Source organism: Podarcis erhardii (assembly GCF_964252035.2).
Source record: "Podarcis erhardii genome assembly, chromosome: 2".
NCBI classification, from domain to species: Eukaryota; Metazoa; Chordata; class Lepidosauria; order Squamata; family Lacertidae; genus Podarcis; species Podarcis erhardii.
This window is the reverse complement of record NC_138498.1, coordinates 120,172,442-120,191,348: the sequence shown is the minus strand read 5'-3', so window position 1 is coordinate 120,191,348 and position 18,907 is coordinate 120,172,442. Positions and strand designations below refer to the sequence as shown.

Sequence of the window (18,907 nt, the reverse complement as noted above, 5' to 3'; positions counted from 1 at the left end):
AATGGCTGGGGCAGATTCCACGGGGGTGTGTGTGTGTGTATTGGGACACCCGATCTCAGTGATCACGGGCAGGAGGAGGAGTTACGCTAAGACCAGACCATGTCATTACCGAGGAGGCAGGGTTAGTCATTGTTTGAGGACTATCCCTGCCTCCAGGTCTGGTCGTGACCAGAAGGATACTGGATTCAGCAAGGGAAACCCACATGACCTGAAAGTGTTGCTGTGCAATGCCAGGTCAATGATGAATAAAACCACTGCCATCCACGACCTGATTGTGGATGGAGGATTTGACCTGGCAAGTGTGACAGAGACCTGGTTGCATGAAGCAAATGGGCCTGTCCTTGCTGCTGCTTGCCCACCAGGTTTCTCTTACGCACAGCAACCCAGGTCATGTGGGCAGGGAGGGGGGGTTGCAGTGATTCTTAGGAAGTCATTAGTCTGCACCAGGCGTCCTATTGGGAAGACCCAGTTCTCTGAGTGCATGTTCTGGAAGTTGGGCAATAGGGGCAGTACAGGATTCCTATTGGTGTACCAACCTCCCTGCTGCACCAAGGATTCCCTGCCCGAGCTGCTTCAGGTCGTGGCGGATGTTCTCCTGGAGACACCTAGCTTGGTTGTCCTGGGGGATTTTAACATCCATGCCGACACGACCTTACAAGGGGCCGCTCAGGACTTCGTGGAAAGCATGGCCTCCATGGGGCTGTCCCTGAATAAGTTTGGTCCAACTCATAGCCGCGGACATGCCTTAGACTTGGTGTTTACCTCTACAGATGTTGGTGATCTGACACTAAAAGCAAAACAAAAGAAGTGCCATGGTCAGATCATTTCCTGGTGCAACTGGACTTTTCCGCGACCCTTCCCCTCTGCAGGGAGGTGGGACCAATTCGGATGGTCCACCCCCTCTACCTAATGGATCCAACTGGCTTCCAGAGAGTGGTAGGGGATGTTTTATCCCAAGTTGATGGCCTCTCAGCTGATTCCCTGGTGGCCCACTGGAATGCGGAGTTAACCAGGGCTATTGACTATCTGGCTCCAAAGCGCCCTCTCTGATTGCATGGAGCCCGGACAGCCCCGTGGTTTTTCCGGGGCTGAGGGCGATGAAACAATCGTTGAAACGACTAGAGCACCGGTGGTGGAAAACTCACTCTGAATCAGACCGAACATGGGCTAGAGCTCAACGTTGAGCCTACCCAGTGGCAATGGCGACGGCGAAGAGGGCCTTCTTTGCCACCTCCATTGCATCTGCAGAAAACAGCAGCAGGAGATTTTTTCAGGTGTTTCGCAATCTATCGGAACCACCTGCACCACTGGGGCCTGGTAGGGACCCCAAGATCTCCTGCAGTGCTTTTGCAAAGTTTTTTGCAGATAAAGTCGTTCAGATTCAGAAGGAGGTAGATTCCACTGTGGGAGCAGGGCCAGGGCGGGAGAGTGCTAGAGTTCTGTCTAGTCCTGTTATATGGGATCAATTCCAATCTGTTACCTCTGAGGATGTGGACAGGCTGTTTGGACAAGTGAAACCGACCACCTGTCTCCTTGATCCTTGCCCATCTTGGCTGATAAAAGGGAGCCGGGAAGGCCTGGGCGATGGGCTCTGCGGGGTGGTGAATGCTTCCCTCTGTGAGGGAGCCTTCCCAGACCTGCTGAAAGAGGCGGTCATTAAACCGCTTCTTAAAAAAAAACATCTTTAGACCCAGCCAATTTGGCTAACTATTGGCCAGTCTCAAATTTACCATTCTTGGGCAAGGTGATTGAGCGGGTGGTTGCCGAACAACTCCAAGCACGCCTGGAGGAAACGGACCATTTGGATCCCTTTCAATCGGGATTCAGGCCTCACCATGGGACTGAAACTGCCTTGGTTGCGCTGGTGGATGATCTCCGGCGGGCTAGGGACAAAGGTGAGAGCTGTTTCCTAGTTCTGCTGGATCTCTCAGTGGCCTTTGACACCATCGACCATAACATCCTTCTGGACTGTCTTGAGGGGCTGGGAGCTGGGGGCACTGTTATACGGTGGCTCCGCTCCTTTCTCCTGGGCCCTGTCCAGAAAGTGGTGTTGGGGGATGAGTGTTCAGACCCCTGGGCTCTCAACTTGTGGGGTGCCTCAGGGTTCCGTCCTCTCCCCCATGCTTTTTAATATCTATATGAAGCCGCTGGGAGAGATCATCAGGGGGTTTGGGCTGGGTGTTCATCAGTATGCAGATGACACCCAGCTCTACCTCTCCTTTAAATCAGAACCAGTGAAGGCCGTGAAGGTCCTGTGTGAGTGCCTGGAGGCGGTTGGAGGATAACTATGCTTTCCTCTGCTTAAGAAATTTCTTGACGGTAAGACCTGTTTGAGAGTGGAAAGTTTCTCCAAGCAAAATTACCAGGTTTGTCCTTGTTTTCCTGCTCATTGTTTGGAGAGAAACAGACCGCAAGCCGGGTTCGGACATCCCAGTAAGTCAGACTCTGGTGTCTTCTCAATGGAGCAATGTCAGAAATCCGGGAGCAGCCGAAAGGTGTTACCGTATTTTAGCAGTGTATATACCTGGGGGCTACCAGTTCACACGAAGCCATCACTTTTTTAAAAAAATAAATGATTTTTATTTGATTTTACAAATTCATTCACACTCAAAATAACATATAATAAAAATTATACAAGATTCTTCTGAATCTCAAGACCTCCCCCCTCCCCTCCATGGGTTCTTTAATTAACTTTTTCAACTGCATACTATAAATCCTATTTTTTCAGTCCTCCGTTATATCCAAAGTCTATGTAACATTACAAGAGTTATTTAAGACCTGCCAAAGAATTCAAATATTTACAGCAGTCTGCCAAATACGATATAAATTTCCCCCATTCTTTGTTGAAGTTTGATCTTCCTGGTTTCTGATTTTCCCAGTCATTCTTGCCATCTCTACATAATCCAGTAGTTTGCCTGCCAGTCCACCCTGGTAGGGATTTTATCGTTTTTCCAACTTCGGGCAGGCAGCTTCCTTGCAGCTGTTGCTGCATACATTAACAGTCTTTTCAAAAAGGCTTCTGTTGTTGTTTTTTAACAAACATTATTTTAAACAGTTTCCCCCCAAATTCATTATATATCATTTCCCATATTTCCTTTGTTACTTTACAGTTCCACCACACATGGTAAAAGGTGCCTTCCTTTTCTTTACATTTCCAGCAAATATTTGAACTTGTCCTGTACATTTTTGCTAATTTACCCAGGAGTTAAATACAAGCTGTACATCATTTTCATATAATTTTATTTTGATGTATAAGGTAAAGGGACCTCTGACCATTAGGTCCAGTCGTGGCCGCTCATCTGGGGTTGCAGTGCTCATCTGACTTTACTGGCCAAGGGAGCCAGCTTACAGCTTCCAGGTCATGTGGCCAGCATGACTAAGCTGCTTCTGGCGAACCAGAGCAGCACACGGAAACGCTGTTTACCTTCCCGCCAGAGTGGTACCTATTTATCTACTTGCACTTTGACGTGCTTTTGAACTGCTAGGTTGGCAGGAGCAGGGACTCACCCCGTCGTGGGGATTCGAACCGCCAACCTTCTGATCGGCAAGCCCTAGGCTCTGTGGTTTAACCCACACCGCCACGCGCATCCCTATTTTAATGTATAACACGCTGTAAATTTCAAATCCCCTCTCCATAATTTTTCCCATGCTGAAAATGGAACAATCACTTATTTTAACTGTGGTTTAACATGGCATGTGAACCTCACCAATGTCACTGAAGCACCAATCTGCTGCAAAATGTAAGTGAAAGTAGAATGATGGGTGATGTTTCACCTTAATTGGTATATTTACAATACAGTGGTGCCCTGCAAGACGAACGCCTCGCAAGACGGAAAACGCGCTAGACGAAAGGGTTTTCCGTTTTGGAGGCGCTTCGCAAAATGAATTTCCCCATGGGCTTGCTTCGCAAGACGAAATGTCTTGCGAGTTCCTGCGGGTTCCCCCCCTTTCCCTAAGCCGCTAAGCCACTTATCAGCTGATCCGCTAAAAGCCGCTAATCCGCTAAGCTGTCAATGGGCTTGCTTCGAAAGACGAAAAAACCGCTATACGAAGAGCCTCGCGGAACGGATTAATTTCGTCTTGCGAGGCACCACTGTAACGTATATTTACGACTGGGTGGTCTATGGAAACTGAGCACAGAGCCACACCATTGAAAGCATATCCAATGCACATTTAAAGCAATTTCTTCCAAAGAATTCTCGGAACTATGGTTCCCCCACCACAGAACTACAATTCGCAGTACCCTTAATGTTGTTGTTATATTTATATCCCACTTTCCCCCCACAAGAGGGTACTTTCTTCCATATGTGGTAGTTATGTAAGGTAGCAAAAGCTTTCTGATAAATGATTTAAAATGAGCTGTAAAAATGTTGAAGATAACTTTTGTTAAAAATACACAGAAGCTTTACTTTTAGGAATATTTGGGGGAGAGGTACCCAAAGAACACAAAAAATATATATATTTATATACATTACAGTCGTACCTCAGGTTACATACGCTTCAGGTTACAGACTCCGCTAACCCAGAAATAGTACCTCGGGTTAAGAACTTTGCTTCAGGATGAGAACAGAAATCGTGCAGCAGCAGCAGGAGGCCCCATTAGCTAAAGTGGTGCTTCAGGTTAAGAACAGTTTCAGGTTAAGAACAGACCTCCAGAATGAATTAAGTACTTAACCCGAGGTACCACTGTACTATATTTATGTCCAGAGATGGAAAGAATAAACAGTTCCGACAAAGGAGGACTGGAAAATAAAATGGATGGAATATGCAGAAATGGTGAAACTTACCGGAAGAATATGAAACCAAGAAGAGATTTTTTAAACAAAATGGGGAACATTTGTTGATTATTTGAAGATACATTGTAAAACTTGAAATATTAGCAGGACAGACATAAATTCGTGCAGTAAGAAATAATTAAAAGAGAACATCAGGGCAAATCAGTAAACAGGTTTGAACTGGATATGCAGTAATAAAAACATACAAAGTAAGTAACCGCAGAAAGGAGGGGCGGGAAGTCGAAAGAAACGCAGATAAATTTTGCTACGATTTTTTGCCAAAATATTTGTAAAAGGTGAAAACGAAAAATAAAATTATATTAAAAAGTAATGAAAGTATAACAGAATTAAAACAATATAAAAACAAATCTATTAACACACAGGTAGTAAAACAACAACAGCTCAACCCCATTAAAAGCCCTTTCCTTAAACAAAAAAACCCCTTAATAATCTACTTTACCCAGGATTTCTGAGGGAAAGTCATGTTCTTTAAATGAGTGTTGGATGTGCTTTGAAACTATGGTGTGGATCTGGCCTAAGAGGCAACTCATGGTATGTGGTTTCTCCTGGGTGTGAAATCTGAGAAGTTGTACTTGAATGAATGTTCTTTCTAGGCGTAATGCGTTTCTACACTTCCTCCTCTTCATGAGTTCTCTGATGCTTACTGAGGTATGATCTCCTTTTAAAGCTTTTTCCGCAATCGGAGCATTTGTAGGGCCTCTCCCCAGAATGAGTCACTTGGTGCTTACTGAGGTTTGAGCTCGAACTGAAGCACTTCCCGCACTCGAGGCACTTATACGGTTTCTCCCCCGAGTGAATTCTCCGATGACATGTAAGGTGTGTGCTTCGACTGAAGCTCTTTCCGCACTCTGAGCATTGATACGGCTTCTCCCCTGTGTGGATTCTTTGATGAAACGTGAGATTAATCTTCTGATTGAAGCTTTTTCCGCACTCTAGGCATCTGTAGGGCTTCTCCTCTAGGTGGATTCTCTGATGAGAAGTGAGGTCTTTGTTCAGGTTGAAGCTCTTTCCGCACTCCGAGCATTTATAGGGCTCCTCCTCCGAGTGAGTCGCTTGATGGTACATGAGGATTGTGCTCGAACAGAAGCTCTTTCCACACTCCAAGCATTTATACGGTTTCTCTTCGGAGTGAGTCCTCTGATGCATACTGAGGGTTGTGCTGTTGTTGAAGCTTTTCCCACACTGCAGGCATTCGTAGGGTTTCTCCCCCGTGTGAATCCGGTGATGGTTACTGAGGCCCGTGCTCAAACGGAAGCTCTTTCCGCACTCTGAGCACTTATATGGCTTTTCCCCTGTGTGGATTCTCTGATGGGTAATAAGGTCGGCGTTCTGACTGAAACTCTTTCCACACTCGGCACATTTGTAGGGTTTCTCAGCCGTGTGAATTCTCTGATGTGTGGAGAGAGCTGAGCTCTGACTAAAGCTCTTCCCACACTCCGAGCACGTATACGGTTTCTCCCCTGTGTGAATCCTTTCGTGATAAGTAAGACTAATTTTGACGCTGAATCTCTTTCCACATTCCGAGCATTTGTACGGTTTCTCTGCCATGTGAGTCCTCTGGTGCATTGTTAGGCTTGAGTTGTGACTGAAGCTCTTCCCGCACTCTGCACATTTATACGGTTTCTCCCCTGTGTGAATTCTCTGATGAGCAGTCAGGCTCGTCCTCACCGTGAAGTTCTTCCCACACTCCGCACATTTATAGGGTTTCTCCCCAGTGTGAATTCTCTGATGACGAGTGACGTACATCTTCTGACTGAAGCTCTTCCCACACTCCAGGCATCGGTACGGCTTCTCCCCAGTGTGGAGGTTTTGATGCACAATGAGGGTTGTGCTGCGACTGAAGCTTTTCCCACACTCCAGGCATTTATAGGGTTTCTCCCCCGTGTGGATTATCTGATGCTTCCTAAGGTCCGAGTTCGAACTGAAGCTCTTTCCACACTCCAGGCATGGGTGCACTTTCCTCGCCGTGTGAGTTCTTTGATGCCTGCTGAGGTTTGTGAAACAACTGAAGCTCTTTCCGCACTCGGAGCATTTATAGGGTTCCTCCCCTTTGTGGATTTTGCAATGAGCTCTGAGTTTAGACCTAGAACTGAAGCTTTTCTGACACACGAGGCACTGACTGGTCTTCTTCCTTTTATCGTTTTTTTCTGGGGTTGCGATTTCAAGGCGGCCACTGCCCTGGGAAGCAAAGGGTTTTTCCCTCCCCTGATTTGCTTTTGCTTTCCTTGCCGGCTGTTTCCTCTTTTCACACTGTTCTTTTTCCAGTGACACCCCCCATAGTTCTTCCGTTTCCTCAGTTGCCCCTTGGTCACCTGTTGCAATGAAGACAAGAAAACAATAAGAGTCCATATGGGCGCTTCAAATAACTGAAGGATCTCAGGTAATTTTTAATTGGGATGTGCCACATAATTTCCCTCATAATGTCTGTCCTGCACTTGCAAATAATTCTCTGTCCCTTAATATTAGGCAAGTGCCTTCGCTGTGCTGTCTTCAGGGCCTGCTAAAAGCTTTTTTTACACAGGTAAATCTGACAAGTACCATATTTTTCTGAGTATAACACGCCCCTGTGTATAAGACGACCCCTATTTTGGGGACTCTTAATTAAGAAAATGGGGGGAGATTGCCCAGAGTTTGGATTTGGATTTGATATCCCGCTTTATCACTACCTGAAGGAGTCTCAAAGCGGCTAACATTCTCCTTTCCCTTCCTCCCCCACAACAAACACTCTGTGAGGTGAGTGGGGCTGAGAGACTTCAGAGAAGTGTGACTAGCCCAAGGTCACCCAGCAGCTGCAGGTGGAGGAGCAGAGACGCAAACCCGGTTCCCCAGATTACGAGTCCACTGCTCTTAACCACTAGACCACACTGGCTCTTGCCGACAGCAGCTGCCAATCGCCCGCCCAATTGCCTCAGTGGCAGCCAGTCAACACCAGGCCTTGCCACAGCCACCCATCACCCACAAAATTGACACAGAAGCAGCCAATCGACAGCAGCTACCAATCACCCACCCAATCGCCGCTGACAATCTCCTGCTCGCAGCTGCAACCAATCTCCCCCCCTACAATATCCATGTATAAGACCCCCAATTTTTAACATGATGATTATTATTTTTTAATCGTCTTATACACTGAAAACTACGGTATACTACTCTGTGATTTTATTTTGGAATGTGTCTTTTTAAGATTTGATGATTTTCTTTTAAAAACCGTTTCCACTCATTTGTTTTTAAGCTTCTGGTTTTATCGGTAATTTTAATGTCTCTTTTATATTATAAGCATTATTATTATTATTATTATTATTATTATTATTATTATTATTATTTGCATTTATATACCGCCCTATACCCAGGGGTATCTGGGTGGTTCACAGAATAAAATCAAGATATAAAACCACAAAATATCTAATAAAAATAAAATCAACAACCCAATAGCCACCCCTCTAAACTGCTTAGGGGTTCTGATAACCGAAAGGCACATCAATCCTGTTAATAAATATATAGGAATAATATGCATTTGTGGAATATTGATTTATAGTTAATGATGTCTGTTGGCTGACAAAGTGAAGAGTAACTCTACCTGACATTTGGGGAATCTGTTATAATTAAATGCAAGTCTATGCAGGAATTGAAATATGTAGTCGATGAGAAATGAAGAATGGAAGGAAATGAATGCTAAAATATTTTTAAGCATTGAAATGGAATTAGTAAATGTATGTTACACTGAGCAGCAAATAAGGGAGGGAAGAGAAACATTGTGGAAGCGGGATGGAAAGTCCATTTTTAAATTTGTATTAAATTTGAATTAATTTTATCAAAACAATAAGGACCGAAAACATTGATTTAGTTATTTGCTTGTTGTTCCAGCTCTCAGCTATTAAATGTGTCCTGCAACTGAGTATTAAAAATGGCTATTTTGATGATGCAAAGCCTTTAATATTTTGCACCAATGTATAACCATGGAGGGGACGCGGGTGGTGCTGTGGGTTAAACCACAGAGCCTAGGACTTGCTGATCAGAAGCTTTGAATCCCTGCAACGGGGTGAGCTCCCGTTGCTCGGTCCCTGCTCCTGCCCACCTAGCAGTTCGAAAGCACGTCAAAGTGCAAGTAGATAAATAGGTACTGCTCCGGCGGGAAGGTAAACGGCGTTTCCGTGTGCTGCCCTGGTTGGCCAGAAGTGGCTTAGTCATGCTGGCCACACGACCCAGAAGCTGTACGCCAGCTCCCTCGGCCAATAAAGCGAGATGAGCTCCGCAACCCCAGAGTCGGTCACGACTCGACCTAATGGTCAGGGGTCCCTTTAACTTTACCTATAACCATGCATAACACTCTACTGCAGGTATAGGCAAACTCCGGTCCTCCAGATGTTTGGAATTCCCATCATCCCTAGCTAACAGGACCAGTGGCCAGGGATGATGGGAATTGTAGTCCCAAAGATCTGGAGGGCCGGAGTTTGCCTATGCCTGCCCTAGTGGATTTTTTAAAAAAATTAAATTGAAAGGTGGGAAATAAATGCTCTTAATCGACGAAGAGAGATCAAATCACACTAGAAAAGGAGAATGGGATTTGGGGCACGAAAGCATAGGAACCGTTCAGCAAGTAGGTTTCTTAACTGCTCTTTTAGGCAGACACCCTCACCGAGCGAGTCCAGGATCCTGCCCTTTTCCTCCTTGACTTCTCCATGCAGAGCCGCCCAGTCAGGGTCCAGGGGCGCCCAGACCTCCTCCTCTTCCTCCTTTTTGAAATGCAGAGCCATCTCTTCAGTGGGTCACCGGATCCTGAAAGGCAAGATTTTGCTTTCACGCAAAACGCAAAGACCACCGATGGCAAAATAAGGAGGCAGGGCTGAAGCAAAGCTGGTTCTTCTGGTCAGTAGCTGGAAATGAACCACTTGCATGTTCCTTTGGCTTCACTGCCAAGGCTCAGACTTTTATAATCTGGCTGTCACAGCCCCCCCTCTGCCCTTCTCCTCCTTTCGCCAACCCCGCTAACGATTTTAGCTGTTTACAATGGTTTATAAAATAAGATTGGAACACAGGTGGCACTGTGGGTTAAACCACAGAGCCTAGGAGTTGCTGATCAGAAGGTTGGCGGTTCGAATCCCCGCGACGGGGTGAGCTCCCGTTGCTCGGTTCCTGCTCCTGCCAACCTAGTAGTTTGAAAGCACGTCAAAGTGCAAGTAGATAAATAGGCACCACTCCGGCGGGAAGGTAAACGGCGTTTCCGTGTGCTGTTCTGGTTCGCCAGAAGCGTCTTAGTCATGCTGGCCACATGACCCAGAAGCTGTACGCCGGCTCCCTCAGGCAGTAAAGCAAGATGAGCGCCACATCCCCAGTCAGCCACAACTGGACCTAATGGCAAGGTATCCCTTTACCTATAAAATACCGTATTTTTTGCACCATAACACTCACTTTTTTCCTCCTAGAAAGTAAGGGGAAATGTCTGTGCGTGTTATGGAGGAAATGCCTACGGGTGGCATGCTTACGGATTTTCCTCCTCTAAAAACTACGTGCGTGTTATGGTGGTAAGATTATAAATTTCCCCCATTCCTTATTGCAATTTTGGTCTTCCTGATTTCTGATTCTTCCGGTCATTTTTGCCATTTTGCCATAGTCCATCAACTTAGACCTGCCATTCTTCTCTGTTAGGGACTTTATCTTCTAAAATCCACATTTCCAGTACATCCCTCATACAAAATACTGAGAGCCTAGAAGAGGGACCGAGTTTAGCCAAGTCTCACACCAAAACTACCTTTAACATGGTTGAAATGAAGGTTGTTGCTCAGTTGCAAAAGGCTGCACAACTGATTCTTTAATTTGCAGGTGGTGTTTTAATCTACTGGGTGCACAAAACCTCACTTCCCTCCTTTATTTCAGAAATATTATTTGATATAAATTTAAAAGAGGGAAGAGCCTTTTCTGCTGCCGCACCTGAAGTTCAATATGTTGCCCCTGCACATGGAGGCTTTGATAATAAAGCTCTGGATCCATTCCAGTCCAGCTTCCGCGCTGGTCATGGGACCGAGACGGCTCTGGTCGCCCTAACAGATGATCTCCGCAGGCAGCTGGATCGAGGCAGGTCGGGGCTGCTGATTCTTCTAGACCTGCCAGCAGCCTTCGACATGGTCGATCACGAACTCCTGGACCACCGCATTGCTGACATGGGGATCCAGGGACTCTCTGGTCGGGGACAGAGAGTGGCGCTTGGGGGGGAATTGTCATCCCGCCACTCCTTGGTGTGTGGAGTGCCCCAGGGTGCGATACTCTCCCCGATGCTTTTTAACATCTTTATGCGCCCCCTCGCCCAGTTTTGGGCTGGGCTGCCATCAGTATGTTGATGACACCTAACTCTATCTGTTGATGGATGGCCATCCTGACTCGGCCCCAGACACACTGACCAGATGCTTTGAGGCTGTGGCTGGATGGTTACGTGGGACCCAGTTGAAGTTAAATCCTTCGAAGACAGAGGTCCTCTGGCTGGGACGGGACGATATGGGATTGAGGGGGCAAATCCCATCTCTTGCGGGGGTGCAATTACTGCCAGCACCGTCCGTTAAGAGTTTGGGTGTAATCTTCGATACCTCCCTCTCCATGGAGGCGCAGATTGCAGCTATAACAAAGGCGGCATTTTTTCATCTCCGCCAAGCTAAGCAGTTGGCTCCTTACCTCTCTCGCCCTGACCTAGCCACTGTGATCCACGCGACGGTCACCTCCAGATTGGATTATTGTAACTCGCTCTACGTGGGGCTGCCCTTAAGACTGACCCAGAAACTCCAGCGGGTGCAGAATGCCGCAGCGAGACTCCTTACGGGGTCTTCGCTGCGAGATCACATTCATCCGGTGCTATACCAGCTGCACTGGCTCCTGGTGGAGTACAGGATCAGGTTTAAGGTGCTGGTTTTAACCTTCAAAGCCCTATACGGCCTAGGACCCTCGTACCTATGGGACCGCCTCTCCTGGTATGCCCCACAGAGGAACTTACGGTCTTCAAATAAAAACATCTTGAAGGTTCCAGGCCACAGAGAGGTTAGGCTGGCCTCAACTAGAGCCAGGGCTTTTTCGGCTGCGCCTCCAACCTGGTGGAACGCTCTGCCACAAGAGACAAGGGCCCTGCAGGACTTGACATCTTTCCGCAGGGCCTGCAAGACAGAGCTGTTCCACCAGGCCTTTGGTCAGGGTGCAGCCTGACTCCCTCCTCTGGCAATCTTTACAAAACTTTAGTTTATGGTTGCCATCAATTTTGATTTTAATTAATTTTTATAATGTTTTTATAATGTTGCACTGTTTTAGTGTTGTTAGCCGCCCTGAGCCCGGCTTCGGCTGGGGAGGGCAGGATATAAATAAAATTTATTATTATTATTAATAATAATAGTAATAATATTTATACCTCACCCATCTGGCTGGGTTTAATATTAATACTACTACTAAAGTTTATTCTGCGCACGTATTAACTGTTTTGGTGAGGCAGACCATTAGATGCACCTCCAACAGCCTCTTTACAGAAGTGACCAACCTTTGCAATGCTTTGGACCCCAAAATCTACCAGCCAGCGTTGTTCTGTTTCCAGGTTCTTCTTCATTTTTTCTCCCTCCCTCCCTCTCTCTGCCTGATGTCCCTTTCCATCCTTTCACCTGAAAGATTTAACCAGGCCGCTGAGTGCTTCACAAACTTCCCTTTTGAAGGAAAACCGATGACACAGGCGCGATCAAAGAAAAGCCACCCATCTTAATCCTGTGGCCGTGGGTTCGAATCCCGCATTGGGATAGCTGCATTGCAGGGGTTTGGACTAGATTACCCGCGGGGTCCCTTCCAACTCTACGGCATAGCTGTCAACTTTCCCCTTTTCTTGCGAGGAATCCTATTTGGAATGAGGGAATTTCCATTTAAAAAAGGAAAATGTTGACAGCTATGCTCTACGATCCTATATGCGGGAAACAACACCAACCTGGGATGGAGTGATGGACTCCAACTCCCATCATTCCTCATTGGCGGCCGTGCTGACAGGGGCTGATGGGAGTTGGAGTCCTGTCGCGGGATCCCCACCCCACCCTGGTGCAAAAGGAGCCTAAGATCCATAAATAACAACACCCTAGAGGTCCCAGGCCCTAAGGAAGTTAAATTGGCTTCGACCAGAGCCAGGGCCTTTTCAACTCTGGCTCCAGCCTGGTGGAACTCTCTGCCTCATGAGACCAGGGCCCTGCAGGATCTGATTTCTTTCCGCAGGGCCTGTAAGACAGAGTTGTTCCGCCTGGCCTTTGGCTTGGAGCCAATTTGATTCCCTCCCTCCCTCTCTCTCTCTCTCTCTTTTTTTTCTTCTTTTCCTTCTCCTCCTGCAATGAGGCTACATTTTAATATTTTAATGTTCCATTATTTTAATGTTGTATTTTATTTTTGTTTTTAAGTTTGTAATCATTCATCTTGTTTTTATTATTGCTTGGAAGCCGCTCTGAGCCCGGCCTTGGCTGGGAAGGGCAGGGTACAAATAAAAAAATATTATTATTATTATTATTATATTATTATATTATTATTAAGATGCCATTGAGGGGCAAGTAGGGGGTGGGAGGGCCAGCAGCAACCCCGCATCTCCCTGTGCTGCCTTGCAGTCAGTGGCGTAGCGTGGGTTGTCAGCACCCGGGGCAAGGCAAGTCATTTGCGCCCCCTAAGCCGTGGATTTGCGCCCCCTAACCCTAACCCCCAGATGTTGCGCCCGGTGCGGCCGGCCCCCCCTGCACCCCCCACGCTACGCCACTGCTTGCAGTGCCCCCCCCCCGCACCCTCCTCCCTCCCTGCCACCCCAGGGCTCCCCTTTAGCCCCCCATCTCCCCATGCACAGAGCTATGGGGGGGGGGAGACGACTAACCAGATCCTGGGGGGTCTCCGATGCAGCGCTTGAGAGAGGCTGAGCTGGAAGAGGGAGCTGTTTGCACAGGCTTGCCTATGCTCCGGAGGACCCCCGCCCCACTCTCCTCCTCCTTTTGCACCCCCACCCCCCCAATTCACATCCTCTCCAGGAACAGGAGTCAGTTCACTTTAACCCTTTGAAGGCAGCATCGCTTTCCTCCTTCTGCGCCTCTCTGAGCCAAGGAGGGAAAATCAGTTCTAATTGCGCAGCTCTGGTCTGATTGATTGATTGATTGATTGATGCTTATTCAAAGATGTACCAAAAAAGGGAAAACGAGAGAGGTCCCGACCAAATAAGAGTGGCAACTTAAGAATATGCGCAGCTCGCAGGCGGCAGCCAGAGTTTTGATCGCAGCAAAATGGAAGAGTAATGAAATCCCCTCTATTCAAAATTGGATCCAAAAGCTGACAGAATCTGCTGAATTAGATGGTTTATCAGAAAAAAAATAAAGAAAAAATCAATACAGGAATTTGTTTCTAAATGGGAGGTTTTTAAAGAATATCTGAAAAATAAATATAGTAGTTTATTTAATTATGAAAAAAAGTGTATTGGCAAGAAGTAATATGAATTTGAAGTATGGAATAGACGGGAGGTTGGGTCTTTAGTGTTAAGACCAATAGATGTTTTATTGTTTGCTAAGAATATCATGTGTCTATGGTTATTTTTGTAATTTGTGTGTAATTTGGTATTTGTGTTTTTTGTTTGTTTGTTTTTCTTGTTGTATAAATAAAAAATTTTAAAAAAGAAAAAATAAGAACAAGAAGAACATATGCTTAGAGAAGACTGGAAAACGTTTATTGAATGTATGGGGAATAACTGTGTACAGCTGAAAACCCTGGCAGCGTTAAGATAAATTCAACGGTGTAAATAAGTATTGATGGACGCAATAATGGAATACTGAATGGTATAGTTTCTGCGAAACATACAAGGATTTATGATATGTAAAATGAACCATGGAAAGAGAAAAAGGGAAAGAGAAAAAGGATATCTTAAGGATGTAAAAATGAGTATTTTAAATTGTAAAACAGAAAATTTAATAAAAAATATATATACAAAGATGTACAAAAATGCATACCTATTTTAAAGCACCTTATATACTGAAATGAAACCACCTATCTGCCTGCAGACTGTCTCGCCAGAGTGGTACATGCTCTGGTTATCTCCCACTTGGACCACTGCAATGCGCTCTACGTGGGGCTACCTTTGAAGGTGACTCGGAAACTACAACTAATCCAGAATGCGGCAGCTAGACTGGTGACTGGGAGCGGCCGCCGAGACCATATAACACCGGTCTTGAAAGATCTACATTGGCTCCCAGTACGTTTCCGAGCACAATTCAAAGTGTTGGTGCTGACCTTTAAAGCCCTAAATGGCCTCGGTCCAGTATATCTGAAGGAGCGTCTCCTCCCCCATCGTTCTGCCTGGACACTGAGGTCCAGCTCTGAGGGCCTTCTGGCGGTTCCCTCGCTGCGAGAGGCCAAGTTACAGGGAACCAGGCAGAGGGCCTTCTCGGTAGTGGCGCCCACCCTGTGGAATGCCCTCCCACCAGATGTCAAAGCGATAAACAACTACCTGACATTCAGAAGACATCTGAAGGCAGCCCTGTTCAGGGAAGTTTTTAATATGTGACATTTTAGTGTATTTTTCATCTTTGTTGGAAGCCGCCCAGAGTGGCTGGGGAAACCCAGCCAGATGGGCGGGGTACAAATAATAAATTATTATTATTATTATTATTATTATTATTATTATTATTATTATTATGAAACAGTGGCCTGGTCTAAAAGAGAAGGAAGGTCTAAAAGTCAGAAGGGAGACACAGAAAGGAAAACACTAAGAAAAAGAGAAAGCGAGATAAAACGAAAAGAAAGGAAAAACAAAACAAATAAATAAAAGGTCTTCCAGTTCTCTGTCCTGCAGCTATATGTGGTATTCATTCTCTAAGATCCAACCATTCTGTCATCTATAAATCAGTATTTTTTCAACCTTCAAATCCTGATATTACAAGATCGTCTTCTCTTTCATGCCAAAAGCCCATAAGAAATTCCCAAGTCCTTATTTGCTCAGTAATGATTTTTCTCTAATTAAATGTGCTAACGTCAGCATCTCAGCCAAATCCACTAGTTTTATTGGCCATTCTTCTGTAGTGCATAGGGCTGTAGACTTTCCACCTTTGTTCCTATAGCAATCTTGCTGCCGTAATAATATAGGATTATTATACGCACAGCTCTGGCCTACAATGCATCGTCTCCCACACACTCCTAAAGATTAAAATTATAATAATATAATATAATATAATATAATATAATATAATATAATATAATATAATATAATAATTTATTATTTGTACCCTGCCCATTTGGCTGGGCCTCCCTAGCCACTTTGGGCAGCTTCCAACAAAGACCAGAAATATACTAAAATGTCACACATTAAAAAATTCCCTGAACAAGGCTGCCTTCAGATGTCTTCTGAATGTCAGGTAGTTGTTTATCTCTTTGACATCTGATGGGAGGGCGTTCCACAGGGCGGGCGCCACTACCGAGAAGGCCCTCTGCCTGGTTCCCTGTAACCTCACTTCTCACAGGAAGGGAACCACCAGAAGGCCCTCGGCGCTGGACCTCAGTGTCTGGGCTGGATGATGGGGGTGGAGACACTCCTTCAGGTATACTGGACCGAGGCCGTTTAGGGCTTTAAAGGTCAGCACCAACACTTTGAATTGTGCTCGGAAACACACTGGGAGCCAATGCAGGTCTTTCAGGACCGGTGTCATATGGTCTCTGTGGCCCCTCCCAGGCACCAGTCTGGTTGCCGCATTCTGGATTAGTTGTAGTTTCCGGGTCACCTTCAAAGGTAGCCCCACGTAGAGCACATTGCAGTAGTCCAAGCAGGAGATAAACAGAGCATGCACCACTCTGGCAAGACAGTCCACGGGCAGGTAGGGTCTCAGCCTACGTACCAGATGGAGCTGGTAAACAGCTGCCCTGGACACAGAATTGACCTGCGCCTCCATGGACAGCTGTGAGTCCAAAATGACTCCCAGGCTGCGCACCTGGTCCTTCAGGGGCACAGGTACCCCATTCAGGACCAGGGAGTCCTCCTCACCTCCTGTCCCCCAAAAACAGTACTTCTGTCTTGTCAGGATTCAACCTCAATCTGTTAGCCGTCCTCCATCCTCCAATCGCTGTATAGGCCAAGCTTCAAGAGCAGGGGATTGGAAACTCAGTTCCAGGGGCTTTATATCGTTTTCCAGCCTTGCTTCTCACCTGCTCCTGCATTTCTTTCTGACACAGACTCTCCCTGCTCACTACGCCCTGTTACCTCTTCAGCTTCCCATGCCTCCTGCTTCCCCCCATCTTCTCCCTCTGCCCGCTGATTGTTTTCTCACTACGATTCTCTGGGCATAGACCCTTCTTCTCGTCCGGGTTCCTCAAACATTGCATGACACCTGCCTTCTGCCCTACCAACCCCAATGGGTACTGACCACCGAGGCAGAAATTATGCAAAGCCCACTCTTGGGAAAGTCAGCTTCACGTGTGCAAAGCTACGGTCTGACTCCAAACTAGTAGGGATCAGTTTTACAACAAGGCTGTATATTGTTTCCCTGCTTATTTAACTTATATGCAAAATTCATCATGCGAAAGGCTGGGCTGGATGAATCCAAAGCCGGAATTAAGATTGCCGGAAGAAATATCAACAACCTCAGATGACACAACCTTGATGGCAGAAAGTGCGGAGGAATTAAATAACCTTTTAATGAGGGTGAAAGAGGAGAGCACAAAATATGGTCTGAAGCTCAACATCAAAAAAACGAAGATCATGGCCACTGGTCCCATCACCTCCTGGCAAATAGAAGGGGAAGAAATGGAGGCAGTGAGAGATTTTACTTTCTTGGGCTCCATGATCACTGCAGATGGTGACAGCAGTCACAAAATTAAAAGACGCCTGCTTCTTGGCAGCAAAGCAATGACAAACCTAGACAGCATCTTAAAAAGCAGAGACATCACCTTGCCAACAAAGGTCCGTATAGTTAAAGCTATGGTTTTCCTAGTAGTGATGTATGGAAGTGAGAGCTGGACCATAAAGAAGGCTGATCGCCGAAGAATGGATGCTTTTGAATTATGGTGCTGGAGGAGACTCTTGAGAGTCCCATGGACTGCAAGAAGATCAAACCTATCCATTCTGAAGGAAATCAGTCCTGAGTGCTCAGTAGAAGGACAGATTGTGAAGCTGAGGCTCCAATACTTTGGCCACCTTATGAGAAGAGAAGACTCCCTGGAAAAGACCCTGATGTTGGGAAAGATGGAGGGCACAAGGAGAAGGGGACGACAGAGGACGAGATGGTGGGACAGTGTTCTCGAAGCTACCAGCATGAGTTTGACCAAACTGCGGGAGGCAGTGGAAGACAGGAGTGCCTGGCATGCTCTGGTCCAGGGGGTCACGAAGAGTCAGACACGAATAAACGACTAAACAACAACAAAACTGCATGCTAGAGCGAAAAACAACTATCAGATAAGATGCAAAGGTGGCCTCTGCATACAGCAAAATACTTGAATTGAATACCGGTATGTGTTTTTGAGGACTGTGGTTGGAGGAAGAGGTGACAGAAGGTGGTCAGCTAGTGGAAGGAATGAAAATGTCGCTTTTTCATAAAACCACAAAAGGTCAAAAGGCCTCAAACAGTTGCAGCATCTGAGCAGGAGGTTGCAACAGCGAAGAAACAGCAGACTTGCCTAGAGGTATATCTTGAAGAGAGCTTAGGAACATGCCTTCTGGTGGTTCCCTCACTGCGAGAAGCCAAGTTACAGGGAACCAGGCACAGGGCCTTCTCGGTAGTGGCACCCGCCCTGTGGAACGCCCTCCCACCAGATGTCAAGGAAATGAACAACTATCTTGACTTTTAGAAGACATCTGAAGGCAGCCCTATTTATGGAAGTTTCTAATGTTTGATGTTTTATTGTAGGTTTTTTTTATAAAAAATATTCTGCTGGAAGCCACCCAGAGTGGCTGGGGACGACCAGCCAGATGGGCGGGGTATAAGTAATAATTTTTTTTTATTTTTATTTTTAAGAATCATAGTTTTGCAGAGTTGGAAGGGATCCCAAGGGTCATCTAGCCCAACCCCCTGCGGTGCAGAAAGAAGATCAGATGAAACTGCCGCCCACCAGACTAGGTTGCCCCAGCCACTCTTGGTAGCTCACAACAAAAAATAAAAGCACAA

General features: G+C 46.2%; 2 protein-coding genes across 2 annotated transcripts in view; both read right to left on the bottom strand.

The window, feature by feature from the left end:
* Positions 1–18,907, bottom strand: part of LOC309337013 (uncharacterized protein) — a 131,827-nt gene that overhangs the window by 5,261 nt on the left and 107,659 nt on the right. The window lies entirely within an intron of this gene.
* LOC309336757 (uncharacterized protein) lies at positions 1,573–13,746 on the bottom strand. Its single transcript, XM_081853034.1, has 4 exons — positions 13,651–13,746; positions 9,430–9,569; positions 5,236–7,108; positions 1,573–2,555 (listed from the first exon to the last, which is right to left on the bottom strand). Exons 2-3 carry the CDS (start codon positions 9,545–9,547, stop codon positions 5,403–5,405), a joined length of 1,824 nt encoding a protein of 607 aa, XP_081709160.1. The 5' UTR covers positions 9,548–9,569; positions 13,651–13,746; the 3' UTR covers positions 1,573–2,555; positions 5,236–5,402.

What these genes read in the sequence shown, in the direction of transcription:
- LOC309336757 (XM_081853034.1), bottom strand. Translation starts at nt 9,547, where the DNA reads ATGGCTCTGCATTTCAAAAAGGAGGAAGAGGAGGAGGTCTGGGCGCCC. An exon ending in CAGGATCCTGGACTCGCTCG is followed by an intron (nt 7,109 to 9,429) that starts GTGAGGGTGTCT and finishes TCATTGCAACAG; the next exon opens with GTGACCAAGGGGCAACTGAG.